This window comes from Triturus cristatus, chromosome 4_1, assembly GCF_964204655.1.
Source record: "Triturus cristatus chromosome 4_1, aTriCri1.1, whole genome shotgun sequence".
NCBI lineage: Eukaryota > Metazoa > Chordata > Amphibia > Caudata > Salamandridae > Triturus > Triturus cristatus.
The window spans coordinates 53,802,409-53,819,562 of NC_140585.1; the positions used below are offsets into that span (position 1 = coordinate 53,802,409).

The 17,154-nt window shown below is 47.9% G+C and overlaps 1 protein-coding gene across 2 annotated transcripts in view; it reads right to left on the reverse strand.

Annotated features, from left to right (window-relative positions):
• Nucleotides 1-17,154, reverse strand: part of LOC146839459 (uncharacterized) — a 96,737-nt gene that overhangs the window by 18,733 nt on the left and 60,850 nt on the right. The window contains exon 5 of one of the 2 annotated variants that reach the window (XM_085651523.1): nucleotides 14,064-14,268. The exons of the other annotated variant lie outside the window; for it this stretch is intronic. Coding sequence (XP_085507649.1) covers nucleotides 14,101-14,268 — 168 coding nt within the window. The 3' untranslated portion in view covers nucleotides 14,064-14,100. The remainder of the gene's footprint in view (nucleotides 1-14,063; nucleotides 14,269-17,154) is intronic. 2 annotated transcript variants of the gene reach the window in all.

Here is a 17,154-nt window from a genome sequence, read left to right on the forward strand (position 1 = left end):
GCCTCGGGAGCTGTGGAAAACTACCACCTGTGTTTCCAAGCCGTTCAGAGTCCGGAGGAGCTCAGGATCAGCAGACCGGTCGACTTAATTCCAAGGGAGATTCTTTCAAGTGTCTTTGATGCTTCACAGGCCTTGGAAGGTTCCTGTATGATGCACAGACGACGCAGCAAACTGGAAGGGAGACAAAGTCAGGCCCAAATGAAGTCCAGCGAAGTCCAGAGTGCCCAGACGGTAGAAGTAGAAGTGGTGTCTGATCTGAATCTTATCCAAGGACGAATCTAGGGACTTAGACACAGGTAAACCCTTAAGTACCCTAGGGAAGGCTGTCAGTATGTGGTCATGGCGGCGGGCACGGTCAAGGCCATTACATGCCTCTATTAGAGACTGGCGATGGAACACCTAGCCCCTTTGAGTGCGCTGAAGGATAAATGGGAACTGGACATCGGGAAGCCCATCCCGGACTTGACGTGGCCCAGGTTACAGAGGCGGGCCTGGAAGAGCACACGTAACGCCAGGTTTCAATTGGTGCAGTACTTTATCTTGCATAGGGCTTATTTGACGCCAGCTAAATTATTTCAATATTTTGGGGGTCCCGCTCCGCGGTGCCCTCGCTGTGGGGATGAGGGGGCCGACTTTAAGCACATGTTTTGGTCCTGTGGCGTCCTCAGCGGTTATTGGGGGGAGGTCATTGATTGCTTGACCCACGTAACGGGGCGGGAATTGGGGGTGGAAATGGGAGTTTGCCTGCTGCTGTGGTTTCCCCATACTCCGCGCACAAAAGTCATGAGCAAGTTTTGCGACCTAGGACTGGTGGTGGCTAAAAGAGAAATTACCCTGCACTGGAAATCAAGAACTGGCCCCAGCTTTGAGAGGTGGAGAACTACCTTCACAAAATGGGCGGGTAGCGAGAGTACGCTCAGGCTGCAGCTAGCGCTGCGGGGAAATGATGAAAAGGCACTAGCCATGGCACATGCATGGGAAGCGTTAGTGGTAGACCTCCGAGGGTGGGGCGCAGAAGCAGAGGAGGGTAGTGAAGCACAGGAGCAGCATGCAGCAGAGTAGCGGTGGAGAGGCAGCTGACGGGTCACACGTGGGGGGGCTTCTCTTCTCCTTGCTGCTTGATTCCTGTTCATGGGGGTGGAGAGTGGCTCGCGGCCGCTCCCACGGCCAATCACGAGACGGACTTATCACGGTACCTGCGACTATGGCACACTGACATGCGGGTGGGGGGAGGGAGTATTAGTATTGGGGGAGTGTTGGGGGATAATGCGTTGATAGTTGGAAGTGGTCTGCACTGTACTATGCAATGGAGTATGTTACTAGGAGAAGACCAATGATATGCTGGTCATTGCAGATGGCTATTGTACTTGACTTATGCAATAAAAATTGTTTTTGCAAAAAAAAAAAGTACCCTAGGGAAAGGGTTGGGATGATTCAGAGGACCCTCCCAGGGAATGCTCTGGACAAAGGGGAGGTTACTCCCATGTCCTTTGTCCAGTTTCGCGCCAGAGCGGGAGCAAACGGCTCCCAGGACTGGTTTGAACAGGACTATGCATGGGGACACCAAATGTGCCCCACATGCAGACTGAGTGGCACTGTCAAGCAAACCCACTATGCCACAAGGTCTGCGTGGTGGTCACACTTTCCTGTGAAAGGATACTTATTGTTCTGCATTCCCCTGCTCGATCTTGGCTCAGCAGCAGGAGGGCATAATCGTGTCTCTGGTCTGCAGCAACCATTTTGTGCTGTGTGGGTCTGGAAGACTGATAAAGGGGACGTGGAGAGCCTAACGGAGGGCTCTTCCAGTGCTTGCAACTATACCTCCCACACCCACACCATTTACGGTGTGGGAGTAGGATTCCAACATATTTGATACTAAACATGATAAGATTCGTTGCAGCCAGTTTCGAGATGGTCATCGCGTAATTTACGCGGTGCCCCTCTATATAGTATATGGCTGCTTCACTGACAACCCGGGAGAATAGACTCCGTAGGCTGTAGGGGGGTCTTGCTTCTGCAGGGGCACCCTCTCACTTAGAACCATGCATCCTGCCTTCAGGATTGCAAAGGCCTGCTATAGGGGTGATTTATAGGTTTTAAGTGCAGTGACCCTAGATATAGGAAACCTATATCTTTAGTAAGTTGGTGCTAGCACCAACTTACACAGGCTGCAATGGCAGGCCTGTAGTTCCATTTTGAATGGTCTCTCATGGGTGGCATAATGCAAGCCCATGGGAGACCTCTGGGGTACCTATGCCCTGGGTATCTTAGTACCATATACTAGGGACTTATAAGAGTAACCCAGTATCTAATTTGGGATGTACCAAAGTACTGAACATGACAATTTAGGGAGACCGCAGATAGACTGGGGTCCTGATTAGCAGGATCCCAGTCAGACTAGTCAGTAACAGCTTAGCACCAGGCAAAAAAAGTGGGGGTAACCATAGAAGCAGATCCTACTTTCCTACACTACCCGTCAAGCTTTAAGAAACCTATCAAAAACAAATGGCCTGACTACGATGCTGGTAGAACCGACCATCCGACCGCCATCATTGTGCACCATTTACCCCATAGCTGGAGTGTGTGGGAATGCGCACAGTCCAGTCAATGGGGATACATACCGCATAAGGATTTACCTGGATTCGAGCGCTCACAGGATTGCTGTCATTGGGGTTCAGCTGCCCAGGTGTAGGAAGAGGGCTTGGAGGAAGGGATTCACAATGGAGACTGCGGAGAGAAGCAGATTTGGGTGAGTATGAATCCCAAATCCTTTGTTTCCAACGGCTCAAGGCAGCCAGTCGGACTGCAATGATCGGCTCGTCGGAACCCCACATCGTAATCCAGATGGTGGTCGGACAACCCTGTACTGGCCTATGGATGCTGTTTTTCTCCAACCACCTTCTCAGCGGTCGTAGAAAAGCTGTCTGAATTGGCGGTCTTTCAGCGGTCGGACGGAGTGCAAGATGCATGCACTGTAATCCAGTGGTCATACCGACCGCTTCAAACGAGACAGCGGTGGTCCAGCCACCCCCGATAGAACCGTGGAAAACGGTCTAACCAGCATCATAATCAGTCCCTAAATGTTTAAACATCTTTTTCTCCTATCAGTAGTTCTGACATCATGGATTGATTTTGTCTTTTCATCAGTATTTATAAGCAATTAATCTAACCCTGAATCACTTACATAGTCAGTGGTGAGCCGCCAAACTTCCCAAGGATCCGGCTCCATGTTGGACACCCCAGGGGGAAGTACCAGATGCATGTGACGATGGAAAAGAGCAGAATTTCTCCTGTGTCAGGGCTTCATAGATAAACAACGTGCACTGTAAGCATTAACTCAGAGTTACAGCTCACATTTTCAGACTTTCAATTCTACTTTTGGACCCTGTTCTCTGGCCACTGTCATGAAACCATCTATGCTGTATAAAACGATGAAACACCACAATTGGCTGTGAATATTCTCCAGTATGTATTTTTGTTGATAGCAATAAAAGGTCCCATGCTTCAGGCGGAGTGTGTTGGGTTTAAAGATTTTACCACTAATCCCTAAAGTTATCTGAAAATACCCATGTTAGTCCAAGCACTGTTTAGAGTGTTGCTTTTACCGGTAGCGTGATCAGGTGTGCTTTAATATTTTTCTTTATAACTCTACTTTACCGATGAAAAACCTTTTCTTTTTTTGTTCACATTGTGTTAATCTCACACAATCAGGTTTCAGAACTGCTCATCGCACGGAGACTGCCCTCTTGGCAGCAAATGATTCAACCAGGACACTACTGGATGAAGGCACTCCGGCAATGCTGACATTACTTCATTTGTCAGCTGCCTTTGATTTGGTAACTTAATTCCATTCTCATTCAGTCACTGTATGAGACAGATGTTTATGAGAAGGCATTAGCACGGTTCATAAAGACTGCCTGACTGACAAAACCCAAGAGGTCTCGATTCATACCTTCAAATCTAGAACAGTCACTATTGATAAGGGGTTTCTCAGGGTTCTTCCATGAGTCCTACCCTTTTCAATATTTATGTGGCCTTGCTTGCAAACATTGTCAAGGCCTGCCATTCTAAAATAATATTCTGTTTGGGATAGTGCAGGAACTTTGGTCATAAGGCCGGTGATCGAACAAACTTGGTACAGCAGCCTGCCCCAATTGTGTGGTAAAAAACCTTGGCACTTTGGTGGATAATAGGCCATCAATGAAGGAACGGGTAACCTCTATTTGGGGTACCAGTTTTAGCACTTTGCGTCTGCTTAGAAAAGTGTTTCCTTGGCTTCCTATGATTTCCAGGAAAATATTAATCCAGGCCCTCATTACGAATCATCTGGACTATGGGAGCTCACTTTTGGTAGCTGCCAATGCGACACTTCTCTTTAAATGACAATTGGTACAAAACACCGCAGCCCAACTGGTTTGTAAACTTCCACCAGGCTCCCCCTCTGTGCCTACCTTCAGAGCACTACACTGAGTCCAAGTCAGAAAGCGCACACTGCTGAAGCTCCTGTATCTTGCACACAAACCTAGTCTTGGGACTGGCCCTGCTTACCCACGATCAAGGCTCTTTTGATATTGTATGGGCAAAAACTTGAGGTCCAAAGATAAAGCTCTCTTTAATCCCCATCACATCCAAACAAAGAGGTACAGAGGTCCTTTGTTTTCTTATTAAGGAACTAATCAGCAGAATAGTCTTCCTTTTACATTCGATCTTGCCTCCATTTTGGAAGGTTAAAAAAACTGCTTTAAACTTGGCTTCTTTAAATATCTGGTAATTACTTTCCTAGGTCTGCTACTCGAGCGACAAGATGCTCCTTCAGAAGTGAGTTATTCACGCTTCATAAGCTCATGTAATAGAACATAGTGCCCACATACTAGTTGCAGCAGCCAACCACCATTGAAACTCGGCTACAGACATTTCACCAAATCCAGATATTTAAACAAAAGTCCTGTTGAACATGTCACATCTTATTTACTTTAGAAAAGGAGGTGCATTGCCAGTGTTCAAAGTGTCTTAGCAAAGAAAGGGGGTGCAAGGGGCAGCCACATGCTACATGTACATCTTTAGGTAGTACCATATGGTCAAGATTTTGTTAAAACAAGAGACCGGCTCGTGGAACATGAGATGGATCAGGAAAACAGCAGGGTGCTTTTTGGAATGTTGTATCCTACATCAAATATTACGGTTCATGGAGTTGCCTGACTTCATTGCTTGTCCCCACAATATGCTGCATAGCTGCGGTTCATTGATTTTATTTAATTCATGGTTTTACTTTTCTCAAATATGTTTAGCTGCTGTTATTTTCTCAGTATTGTACTTTGGGTTGGGAGCTCCCCGGCTGGTCCAGGAGGCTAAGCTGGGCTGCAGTCTGTTGTTCAGCTGCCCCATCTATAACCCAGGTGTTTGGTGGGACAGCAGACTAGCATTCTATTAGACCATGGCCCCCTTTTCACGGCGCCCTACTAGTTAAACCTACAGTGCATTTGTGCAGCGAGTGCACTGGTGGTGCTGCAAAGGTCCGTTTTGCGCACTTCCACTCCCATACTGCAACCACCACCTACAACACAGCATCTCTTAAATCAAATGGCTCAGTCCATATTTCCTACACCTTGGCTGCTCTCCACGCTTCCAACAATCAAGGTAGGACTTGTTCTTGCATTTCTTCAATGTTTTGTGTGCAGATTTCTCTGCCTGACAACAGAATCTCCACAAAAGCATAGGTTTAATTGGTAAAGGGAAAAACTCCTGAGGACACCTTAGATTTGTTGGACAGACGGCGTAAAGTGGAGAGAATGACCAAGAATACACAGAAAAACAAAATATCTGTGGTGGAGCGAGCGGAGTTTGATGACCAGCAATGAAAGGAGAAACAGCAACGAGTGGACTGATGCAAGAGGCTCAGAAAATTAACAAGCCGGAAGACTCTCAGTGGAGAGTGGGCGGATGCAACGGGCTCAGACACTGTAAACACCAGAAGACACTGGGTGGAGAGTGGGCAGATGCAATGGGCTCAAGCACTGGGCAAGCTGGAAGACCCTGGGTGGAGAGTGGGCGGATGCAACGGGCTCAGACAATGGACAAGCCACTGGGTGGAGAGTGGGCGGATGCAACGGACTCCAGACAATGGACAAGCTAGAAAACACTGGGTGGAGAGTGGACGGATGCAGCGGGCTCAGACAATGGACAAGCCGGAAGACACTGGGTGGAGAGGGGACGGATGCATGAGGCTCAGACAATGGACAAGCTGGAAGACACTATGTGGAGAGGGGACGGATGCAAAAGGTTTCGAAAATTGACAAGCTAGAAGGCACTGGGTGGAGAGTGGACGGATGCAACAGGCTCAGGTAATAGGCAAGCCGGAAGACACTGGGTGGAGAGAGGACAGATGCAATGGGCTCAGGCAATGGGCAAGGCGGAAAACACTGGTTGGAGAACAGGCAGATGCAAGAGGCTCAGACAATGGACAAGCCGGAAGACACTGCGTAGAATTGGGCAGTTGCAAGAGGCTCAGGCAATAGACAAGCCGGATGAAACTGAGTGAAGAGGGGGTGGATGTAACGGGCACAGGCAATGGACAAGCCGGAAGACACTGGGTGGAGAGCGGGCAGATGCAACTGGCTAGGACAATGGAGAAGCCGGAAGACACTTGGTGGATGCAACAGGCTCAGACAATGGGCAAGCCGAAAGACACTGGGTGGAAAGTGGGCCGATCCAAGAGGCTCAGACAATGGACAAGCCAGAAGACACTGGGTGGAGAGGGGGCGGATGCAACGGGTTCAGACAATATACAGGCAAGAAGACACTGGGTGGAGAGTGGGCAGATGCAAGAAACCCAGACAATGGACCAGCCAAAAGACACGGGTTGAAGAGCGTGCGAATGCAAGAGACCCAGACAATGTACAAGCCAGAAGACACTGGGTGGATGCAACGAGCTCAGGCAATGGACAAGCCCCAAGACACTGGGTGGAGAATGAACTGATGCAACGGACTCAGGCAATGGACAAGCCACAAGACACTGGGTGGAGAGATGGCAGATGCAACGGGCTCAGGCAATGGACAAGCCAGAAGACACTGGGTGGAGAATGAACTGATGCAACGGGCTCAGGCAATGACAAGTCACAAGACACTGGGTGGAGAGATGGCAGATGCAACGGGCTCAGGCAGTGGACAAGCCACAAGACACTGGGTAGAGAGTGGACGGATGCAACGGGCTCGGACAATGGACTAGTCACAAGACACTGGGTGGACAGTGGAAGGATGCAACTGGCTCAGACAATGGACAAGCCACTGGGTGGAGAGTGGACAGATGCCAATGGGCTCAGACAATGTACAAGCCACAAGACACTGGGTGGAGAACGGGTAAGGGGCAGAGTTTGTCACAACAGATGGAGAGGGGGAGCATAACCAATGGCATAACATGAAGAAAGTATCAGAGCGGAAAACAGTAGTTAACATTGGTTGCAGCATACGATTAGGAGATAGAAAAAACAATTATATCGGCCATGCAACTGTAAATGTAAAATACACCTTGATAAAAAGCACTGCTCGGGCAATGAGAAAGGTAAATGCAAGGCCTGCTGCAAAGGGAATACCCAAAGCGGAGGAGAAGGCCTGGGAAGATTACTTATAGGAAACACACAGCTTTCAGATGCAACGGGTTACTTACTATACGACTATACGACACATCTGAAGTTCAGTATTGTAACTACTATTAGGGCAGCAAACACCTCAGCATTGTGTGCGGGGAGTTTAAGGCCTGGCAAGCAAGGATTTAAAGTCGGGGTAGGATTAAGAATGTTTTAGAATATATGAGGCATATGGCTAGGCAGATGCAAGAAAAGTGAACAGTACCTTTGATGTCTGTATTCCCAGACAGTGAGACAAACAAGAATAAATGTGCTATAAAGCAGGGTCTTGATGCATTGAATGAGAATGGACTGGGATGCAAACTTTAAAAAGGAGTGATATTCTAGGTACTGCAGAGGCATAACCCGCATGTAGTAATTTCACATGAGTCACACATTGTTGAGAACAGATGCAATTCTGGCGGCACATGCTGAGTTTGCCACAGTTTCTAGAGGGGAAGAAATCCTTATACCAAAATCAACACCGTTACTTATCGATTAACTATTTATGGTATCAAATCAGCAATTGTATGGGCATATCTACCACCGTCCGTGCAGATGAAGCTCTCTAGACACTAGGAAGACTTCAGGTGAAAATCCCAGCTGACTTGCTAGTGATGGGAGGAAACTTACTTTAACAAAGACTGGCGAGGGAACCACCAGCTTAGAAATATGTATGTGTTTGCTCAGATGGGTGAATTTGTGGAGGGAACTGAACAGAGGAATTTGTTTTCATTCTATACAGAGGTTCATAAAACACATTCAAGACTTATATATTTGAGTCAGGCCCACAATCCCATTGCTTTGTTCATGCAGCATTTTTAATGGGGGGGTGTCAGATCATTCACCTCCGAGTATCACTCTGTTGCCAACAAGAGTGGTAAAAACAGAGGGGTGGGAGGTTAACACCTGGATTTAAAAGATAAGAAGCTGAGACAACTCAACATGATTTTGAAGAAAACGTAGGACCTGTTGATTCATAAGTAACTACATTGGATACAATACAGAAATGAGGGTAAGCATATATGGCAGATAATGGGAAAGAAAAGAAAAAACTTCAGGACAGCCGAAAAATGGACATAGACATCCTGAATCTCGAGAAAAACATAATGCAAGATCTATCAACAGAGGTAAATCCTACACTAAAGGTTAAGAGAGACAAATACATAGCATTCTTGGAAATTGAGAAAATAAATATAAATCTAGAACATCAAAAAAGTCTGTTTGATGTAGGGAACAAAACAGAGAGACAACTGGCACGTCAAACAAATGCAATGAGCGCAGTAGCTGGAGGATGGGTGGCTAAGTGGACAATGGAGTCGGACACGCTCAGTTAGAGCTCTGTCGCTGGCTCCCCTTTCCCCCGCTACAAATACCCAATATAGCGGACTTTTGGTGCCAAAGACCAGCTCTATCGAGCCCTAGACTGACCTGGTGCCGAGTGAAGTCTGTGGTAGCCGCAGATGTAGGGGCTCGCTGTCGGAGCCGGAAATTGATTGGGATGCCGAGGGGAAACGGGAGGCCCGAGAAGATCACGATGCGAGACCGTGGATGCGCCCCTCTTGGTAGGCCATATTTCGCATTAAGGAGTGGCGTGCCTCGTCCCGAGACTCCCGCTGGCTGGTGAGGAGACTGGGAGGAGGCAGGAGAGTACTGGTGCCGTAGTGGTATTACCGGCAGCCTCAGGCACAGTTGGAGATCTGTGCAACGGACATACTTTAAAATATGCGCAGGATCCACCGCGGCCCGCAGGAAGTCAGGTGATGGGCATTAATTAAGCAAACACTCCCTGGATCGGCATACACGCGGGAGGCGTTGCAGAAGCCTTGTTGGCAGCAGGTGAGCCCCCGCTTCTCACAAGGAGTCGCATTGGGAGATTGACCATTTAAACCCCTGCAATGCATAGGGTCAACGCTGAAGACAGGGCGACCGCGCGCTTGTGGCTGAGCTACGCTAGACGTGACGCAGCAACCGGTGCCCGGCTGAAATCATCGTGCAATAGCAGGAAGAATGCCACAGGCAATGGTAGTCATGAAGACTGAGACCCGGGGGTGCCATTTTAACCATTTCTGTTCTATAGACCCTGTGCTTGATACTTGACGTCCCAGTAACCTGGAACAGGCCAGGAGCTTTGCGAGGACCCTTGTGTGGAGTTGGGGGGCCACGCGTACTTAAAACCATGGGTAAGAAGATTGTTGCTCTGAGGGCGCAGGGCTGCACGCCAATACACATCATGGTGCGCAGGCTGGCCTCCATCTCCCCCATTCCCCCTCCATTATTTGGAACTAGCGAGACTGAGTGGTGATCTCCCTTGGCCCCACCTAGCATTTCTGGACTGGTCAGGCTGCAGCCAAACATCTTGTCTTGACCCTATGTCGCAGGGAGGCAGACCGCGCACTGGTGCTGGGGGCCTGCAGACTCCGCTCCCCCTGACCTGCGCCCAGTCCGACAAAATGCCTGGAGAAGAAACATCTGACCCGACATCCAGCAAACCGGATGCTGTGTTGGCAGCGGTGGGAAAGTTAAGTGAAACTATGACTCAGACCCGCAATTCACTAGAAAGCAAGATCAACAAGGTGGCCATTGATCTGAATCTCCTTCATGCAGACCACAGCAAACTTACAGATAGAACGTCCGCAGTGGAGGCCAACATAGCGGAGATTTACCCGCAGATAACATCGGCGGAGAAGGACATTAAGGATCTTGCTGCCCGGGTGGAGTACTTGGAAAGAAGAACCGAGGACGCTGAAGGAAGATCAAGGCGCAATAATGTGCAAAGTGGTGGGCCTGCTGGAGGGCAGAGACACAGTAGCCTATGCTGATCCTGGCTTATAGACCTACTCCCTGAGGGGACACTCTCCCCCCATTTCGTCACAGAACGAGCACACAGAGTGCCGGCCAGACCTCTGCCTCCGGGGTCCAATCCTAGGCCGCATTTGATACGCCTGCTGAATAACAGGGACGAGACGCCATTCTCCAACATACCAGGAAATTGCAGGAAGTACATGTGGACAACCACAAAACCATGTATTTCCCTGACTTCACGATGCTGGTACAGAGGTAGAGATACTCGTCCATGTCAGTGAAGAGGAGGCTTCGACAACATGATCTTAAATATTCCGTGCTGTTCCCAGCCAACCTGAGGGGGGTAGCAAGTAGCAAAACGTATTTCTTTGACACTCCGGAAGCAGCAGGGGACTGGCTGGCGCCAAGGCTCTGCGAGAGACACTGCTTCACCGACGGGAGCAAATGGCATGAACACGGAAGACTCGCCTGGATGACGCAGGAGGGGGAAAATATGCAAAACAAAATCATGCACCTTAAAACCTTGGCCCTAACCCAGAGCAGATGTTACAGGATCAACGCAAGGCCCTTCAGGCGGCAGCGGAAATTGGAGGAACACAAGGAGAAACATCTTCTGTATCCAGCCTACAGGGACAAGAAAGCGAGGGAGAACTATCAGACGAAGTCCTGGATTCACAGGGATCAGATGAACTGCCGGTGTCACTCCTCAAACCGCAGATGACATTGCTTAATATATGATGTACAATCCTAGATAAGCGCTGTCTGGACTACATTGTTGCATACACAAGTATAATAAGTACATATTGTTGATGCGCCACAAGGCTAATCTGTCGTTTCGTATATACATGCTTGTATAGTATATTGCTTTTGGGGGCTGAGGATAGGTGGAGCTAGTGAAAGATTGGGCTCGTGCCATATGTTTATGTGGTTTCCCCTGTGGCACTGGTTCATGAAATCCGCTGTCGGAAACTGTTTCTTGCTTTCTTGCTTGGGGAGGGGGAGCTGCGATAGTACTGCACATTTTGTATTCTATATACACACTCCACACGCAAGGAAACCCCCTTGTCATTGACAGAATGTCTTTTTCGTTTTCTATTTGGACGACTGATGTTGCATTTTCGCCCTTTTGATATTGCCAGTTTTAGTTTATAGTCGTTTTGCCATTGGCCACGAGCTGGGTCGGTGCATACTGAGTAATATACACAACAACTCTCTCCTCAGATAAGAGTCATGCGGATTAAAAAAGTAATTAGGTCATTCATGACTTATATTCTGTTCCACAATACGATATCATGGCACCGATCACATTATGCACATGAAATGTGAGAGGCATCTACAGTCCGTCCCGAAGATACCACAACTACTCATATCTTAAAAGGCACCATGTACAGATTGTCCTTCTTCAGGAGACGCACCTGCAGGGGTCTGAAGTAAAGTAACTGCAAAGACGGTGGAGAGGACAGTTGCACGCCACAGGTTACTCAGCATACGCTAGGGGAGTTTTAATTTGAGTTAAACGAGGCACACCATTTCACGTAGAGGGTTCCCTCATTGACACAGAAGGTCGTTATGTTATAGTGATGGGAAAAATAGACGGTCAACCCGTAGTCATCGCATCCATATACGCACCTAATACTGATCAAGCTACATTCTTGAGGAACTGTCGAGCAAACTGTCCAACTGGCATGAGATCCCGATGATAGTGGGCGGGGATAATTACAGTGTACTCGATGTCTCCCTGGATCGTTCCTTTGCTCGTCTCCCTGGGGCGCCCACATATACTGCCATGAAGGTACTAAATAGCTAGGCCACACAAAGGTACTTTACAGATATACGGAGGCATAGAAACTCAGCATTCTACTCCAGGGCACACAGATTACACGTCCGCCTTGACCCTCTGGTACACACAGACCAAAACAGGTTTGTCCCCACTAGAAGTACAGCGCTTAATATACGCAGACTTTTCAGGTTGCAACATTACGCGGAGGATATTTAGCCCTGCTCTAGATGCTTGGTTTTGGACCTGGAAAAGGCATTTGACTCCCTGGAGTGCCATACCTCTTTGAGGTGCTGCGAGGATACAGGCTGGGCGACATGTTTTTACACATGGTGCGGTTACTATACAAACGCCCCACTGTTAGACTTCGAACAGGCCGACTCATATCGGACAACATACAGGTGAATAGAGGTACCAGACAAGGCTGCCCCTTGTCCCCGCTCCTGTTCTCTCTTGCCATGGAGCCGTTAGCAACACGACTCTTGCAGGGATAAGGGGGAGTGGGGCATCCACCTGGGAGACGGCTTACATACGGTTTCACTGTATGCTGACGATTTGCTATTGTACCTAAGGGACCTACATGATATCCCTGCTACCATAGCGGACTCAATTCAGGCGTTTGAGAAAGTGTCGGGTCTCTGGGTGAATTGGGCAAAGTCCGGCCTGTATCCATAACGTAATGACATGGCCGAAATAAATGTGCGTGAAGACAACTCCTCTCTCCAATGGTACCCAGCTACATTTTGGTATCAAGGTGTCTTCATATGTCGAAATCCCACGGATGTGCTGGAGGGGAACCTGTGCAGGGCAATATCTGCTGTCAGAGCTCAGACTCAATTCTGGAAGTCACTCCCTTTGAATGTGATGGGCAGAATCACACTGACCAAGATGATAATACTACCAAAATGATTGTACTATTTTTCGAATTTACTGCTCTGTCCCCGGTCTGAGGCCTGCTCTCTCGCCAGCAGCTCTGCTGTGCTCTGCTTCACCCCAGATACTCCGAGCCCTCCAAGGTAGGGTTTGAGATCGCTATGTGCCTTGTACCCTCCTTGTTGGCTTCTGGTTATTGCGCTTGTCCCCTCTCTGTTGTATTTAATTATTGTAGTGATCCAGCGGTAATTACCTGGTAATTTCCCTATTCAAAACCACATTACCTATGGTTTACCGCTGTAAAGAGTGAAAAGTGATCTTTTGATGACCGTGTTTCACCAAACAGGAGACTTTACATATATATGAAAATTAAATGCAAACAATATTAGAGCCAATAATGAGAGTGGTGAGTTATTTTAAAGGGTTTTTATTGAAGTCAAAAGTTAAGGTTCTCTGACTTTTTATTCATTAGTCAAATATCAATCAGGTTACAGAATTGAAAAATAGGAAAAATAGCATTAATACAGAACATATTACAGTCTGCATATAAGCATCACATATAGGAAGGGAAATGTGGTGCAAATTGTCAGTCAAAACTCTTAAAGAGTTTCTAAGAAAAAGAGTAAGTCTTACAAGGTTAATCAATAATTAATAATGGCAAAAATATCCCATAAAGAGAAATAAATGCCGTTTAGCACCTAAAATCTAAATCTGTTTTGATCCTTTCAGCTCTTTCCCTCTGCCTCTGCTTCGCTGTGCTAGTCTGTCTCTCTGTCTCAAGCTGCACCATAGCCCCCACAGAATGCAGCACCTCCCCGTCTCTGTGTCCGTCACAGAAACTGGGCCTGGCACTCAGAAAAAATGAAAAAAGAAGAGAGAGGCAAAAGCACTTCTCCCACTTGTTAGCCATATTTCAAGTAAAAGTTCATGTGCTCAGTCCTCATAGCTGGTCCAATCAGAACTTCTCTGTTGCCGATACCACTAACCTCAATTCCAGCGAGGCTCAATCCACAGGAGCGACGATTAACTCCCCACTTCCCCTAAATCAAAGCACGCAGGTGAACGGGTACACTGCACCAACACGCTTGCACTGACTTCAGGAGATGTGAGGATTAGATCCTTGGAGATATCACTGCTCACTTTTCCATCCGGTTTAAAGGTATGGTTCGTGGGACCAGGCAGGGTGAGAACCTATAGAAAGAAGAATGTGTCAATAAACGCTGTGCTCCTTCCCCTATTTACTACTAAACAGTACTACGGGTCAGACTCTTATGGAGTGTTTGCTCTCTGGAAATAAATCAACACTCACCGCCAGAACCTTTCTTGAGTTTAAAGGCAGCATACAGCCTCAGCAGGAGAATCCGGAGGAGAGTCAGTCTTTATGCTAGAAGCAGCAAAAGGAAGGACACCTCCAGTCCGGAACATCAAATTGTGGCAATGTACTTTCCAACGTCGAAGCTGCTTTCTGTTCTCCTTTATCTGTAGTGTTGGATAGTAGATACTGATCGTTTAACTCCAAGGACAAAAAGAAAAAAGCGCGCAAAAGGCGCCTTCGTGAACGATACAATGTCTCTTCAAAAACAGACTGGAAACAAACAATCGTGTCTTGTGCTTTCAAACGCGAACGATACAATGTATCTTCAAAAACAGACTGGAAACAAACAATCGCATCTTATGCTTTCAAACGCGATCGTTAAAAAAATTAAAGTTCCAAACGCTTTCGTAGGGAAACCGCACTCAACCAGCGGTCACGAAAGTAGAATTCGGGTCATATAAATCCTTCGTTCAGTGGTCGCTTATTCTTAAAGTTCCACAATAGCGACTGGGGCACTTTCCGAGTGGAGACTGGATATCACCGGGAAAGACAGGCGTTGCGAGTTCCGTAATGACTCACAAGTCAGGAGCAGGGAGATAAGGATTAGAAGGATTTCTTCCGCGGGTAACTGGGGAGCTATGAACAGGTCACAGCGAAGGCTCTCGATTTTAGCAATACCGAAAGCGAGTTCAGGGTCGTAAATTGATATGAGGAATCTTTCCTTGCAACAATGGAAGGATCAATGAACAGGACTGGACACACACGAAATCCGAGCATTCAGGAAGCAAGGTTGCACGACAGGACTCGTAAGCCAAGCAATGGCTTACCCAGCTGGTGAGCATTTTGAAGGTGGGGAGCATCCACAAACTCCGCCTCGTGAGGAGAGTTCAGGGACCGTCCCAGAAGTCTGTTAGATTTCACAAAGAGCAAACACCTAACCTGCCCTTACACTACACTGTAGGATGCAGGACGCTCGATGTCTAACATTCAAGACACATCATCTCCCCATTGGCTGACTGGATACGTCACTAATCAGGCTTGTTCCTGTTCAAATTTCAGTCTTGTGATTCATGAAAAAAAGTATGTTCTTCTCTCCACATTTAAACATGCTACAAAAATATGCAACATTTCATTGAAAGTTGCTAGCACAGAGGAGCACAATGTTTCAAGGGCAAACTGCAGTTAGCTGAGTTCACTAAAGCAAACTAAAATCACGTGGCTTTCTACACTGTGAAACACAATTCAGCACATTTCTACTCTTGCAAAAATACATGAAGCCATTTTAAAAGTACAAATACATTTTCTAAATTAATGTGCATTCTATAGTGAGATTACATATGGATTAATCACATATAAGCATGGCTGTTCAACTAATTGAGCATGTTTTCACATGAAAGCACCTCCAAACTGAAGCATTATGATCAGACCCTATGTTTTAATCTTGCTTGCGCCACAATCTGCGTGCCATTTTAGAACTCATGTCTGTAACCTTGTTATATAATAATGCATACATTTTATAAGTGAAATCTAAAATCCATCAGTAGCTTTTCCCCACTGATTGTTATTTTGTCTCCTTGAATTCTGCCCATTTTGCTGTGATTTCGTTCTCTGTACATTGTTTTTGGTTTGTGTCTGTTTACTTGCTTTTTGTTATGTTATGTTACATTAATTTATCACGCGCACAGCTACTCAGGAGTGTCCCGGTGCGAGTCTAGTGGGGTGCCATAGTGGTCTTCAGATAAAAAGATGAGTTTTCAGTTTGTTTTTTTTAAAGCCACTGGATCCTGAATAGTACGCAGAACCAGCGGGAGAGCATTCCAAGCAGTAGTTGCCTTCATTGAAAAGGAGCCACCCCCTATCCTCTGCTGCTTAAAGTGTGGGACTCGGGCAAGGTATAGAGAGGCGGAGCGCAAAGAGTGAACAGGGGCATAAAAAGACACCCGTCTCTGTAGGTAAAGAGGCCCGCATCCGTGAAGAGCGCGATGGGTCATAATCAATCATTTAAATTTCACTCTGGCTGCTAAAGGCAGCCATTGATATAGACTCAGCCACCGCCTCTGCCCCTGTAACCCCTCCCCCTGACCGCCCCCGCCTTCCAGCTGCACGTCCGCCCCTACTTAATGGCGCGATGCGCAAAGTGGGCGTGCCGCTGGTGCACCTAAGGCAAGCCCGTCTGCGCCCGTCCGTAACCAGACTGCGGCCAGCACCAGGGACCCTGTATCTCACCTCACCCACCGCTACAGCACAGCCACCCTCCACGCACTCAACCCCAGAAGACCCAGAGACTGCCAACAGGCCTCGCCTAACACAACCCACGACCAGTTCTCCTGCCTCCACTGCCGCCAGACCTTCACTGCCACCCTGGCATCCAACACCGGCGACGCCAACACTGGCGACACCATTAGATGCATCCTCCGCAACGTGCGCTCCGTGCACAAACACGTCGTGGAGATCTGCAACCTACTTGACTCTCTCTCGCCCGACATCGCCTTCCGCACAGAGACCTGAACCAATGCCTACTCCGCCCCTGACATCAACACCACCATCCTGGACGGATACAAGATCCAAGGAAGGACCGCCCAACCACCCAGGAGGGGGCCCTTGTGATCGCCCACAAGAACACCCTCCGCCTCACCACCTCCAGCAAAATCTTCCCCTCCGCCGAACACCTGTACTTCCAGATCCAGACCAGTCCAAACTCTACACTCCGCGGAACCCTCGTCTACAGACCCCCCGGCCTCCAGGCCCACTTCGCCGCCACC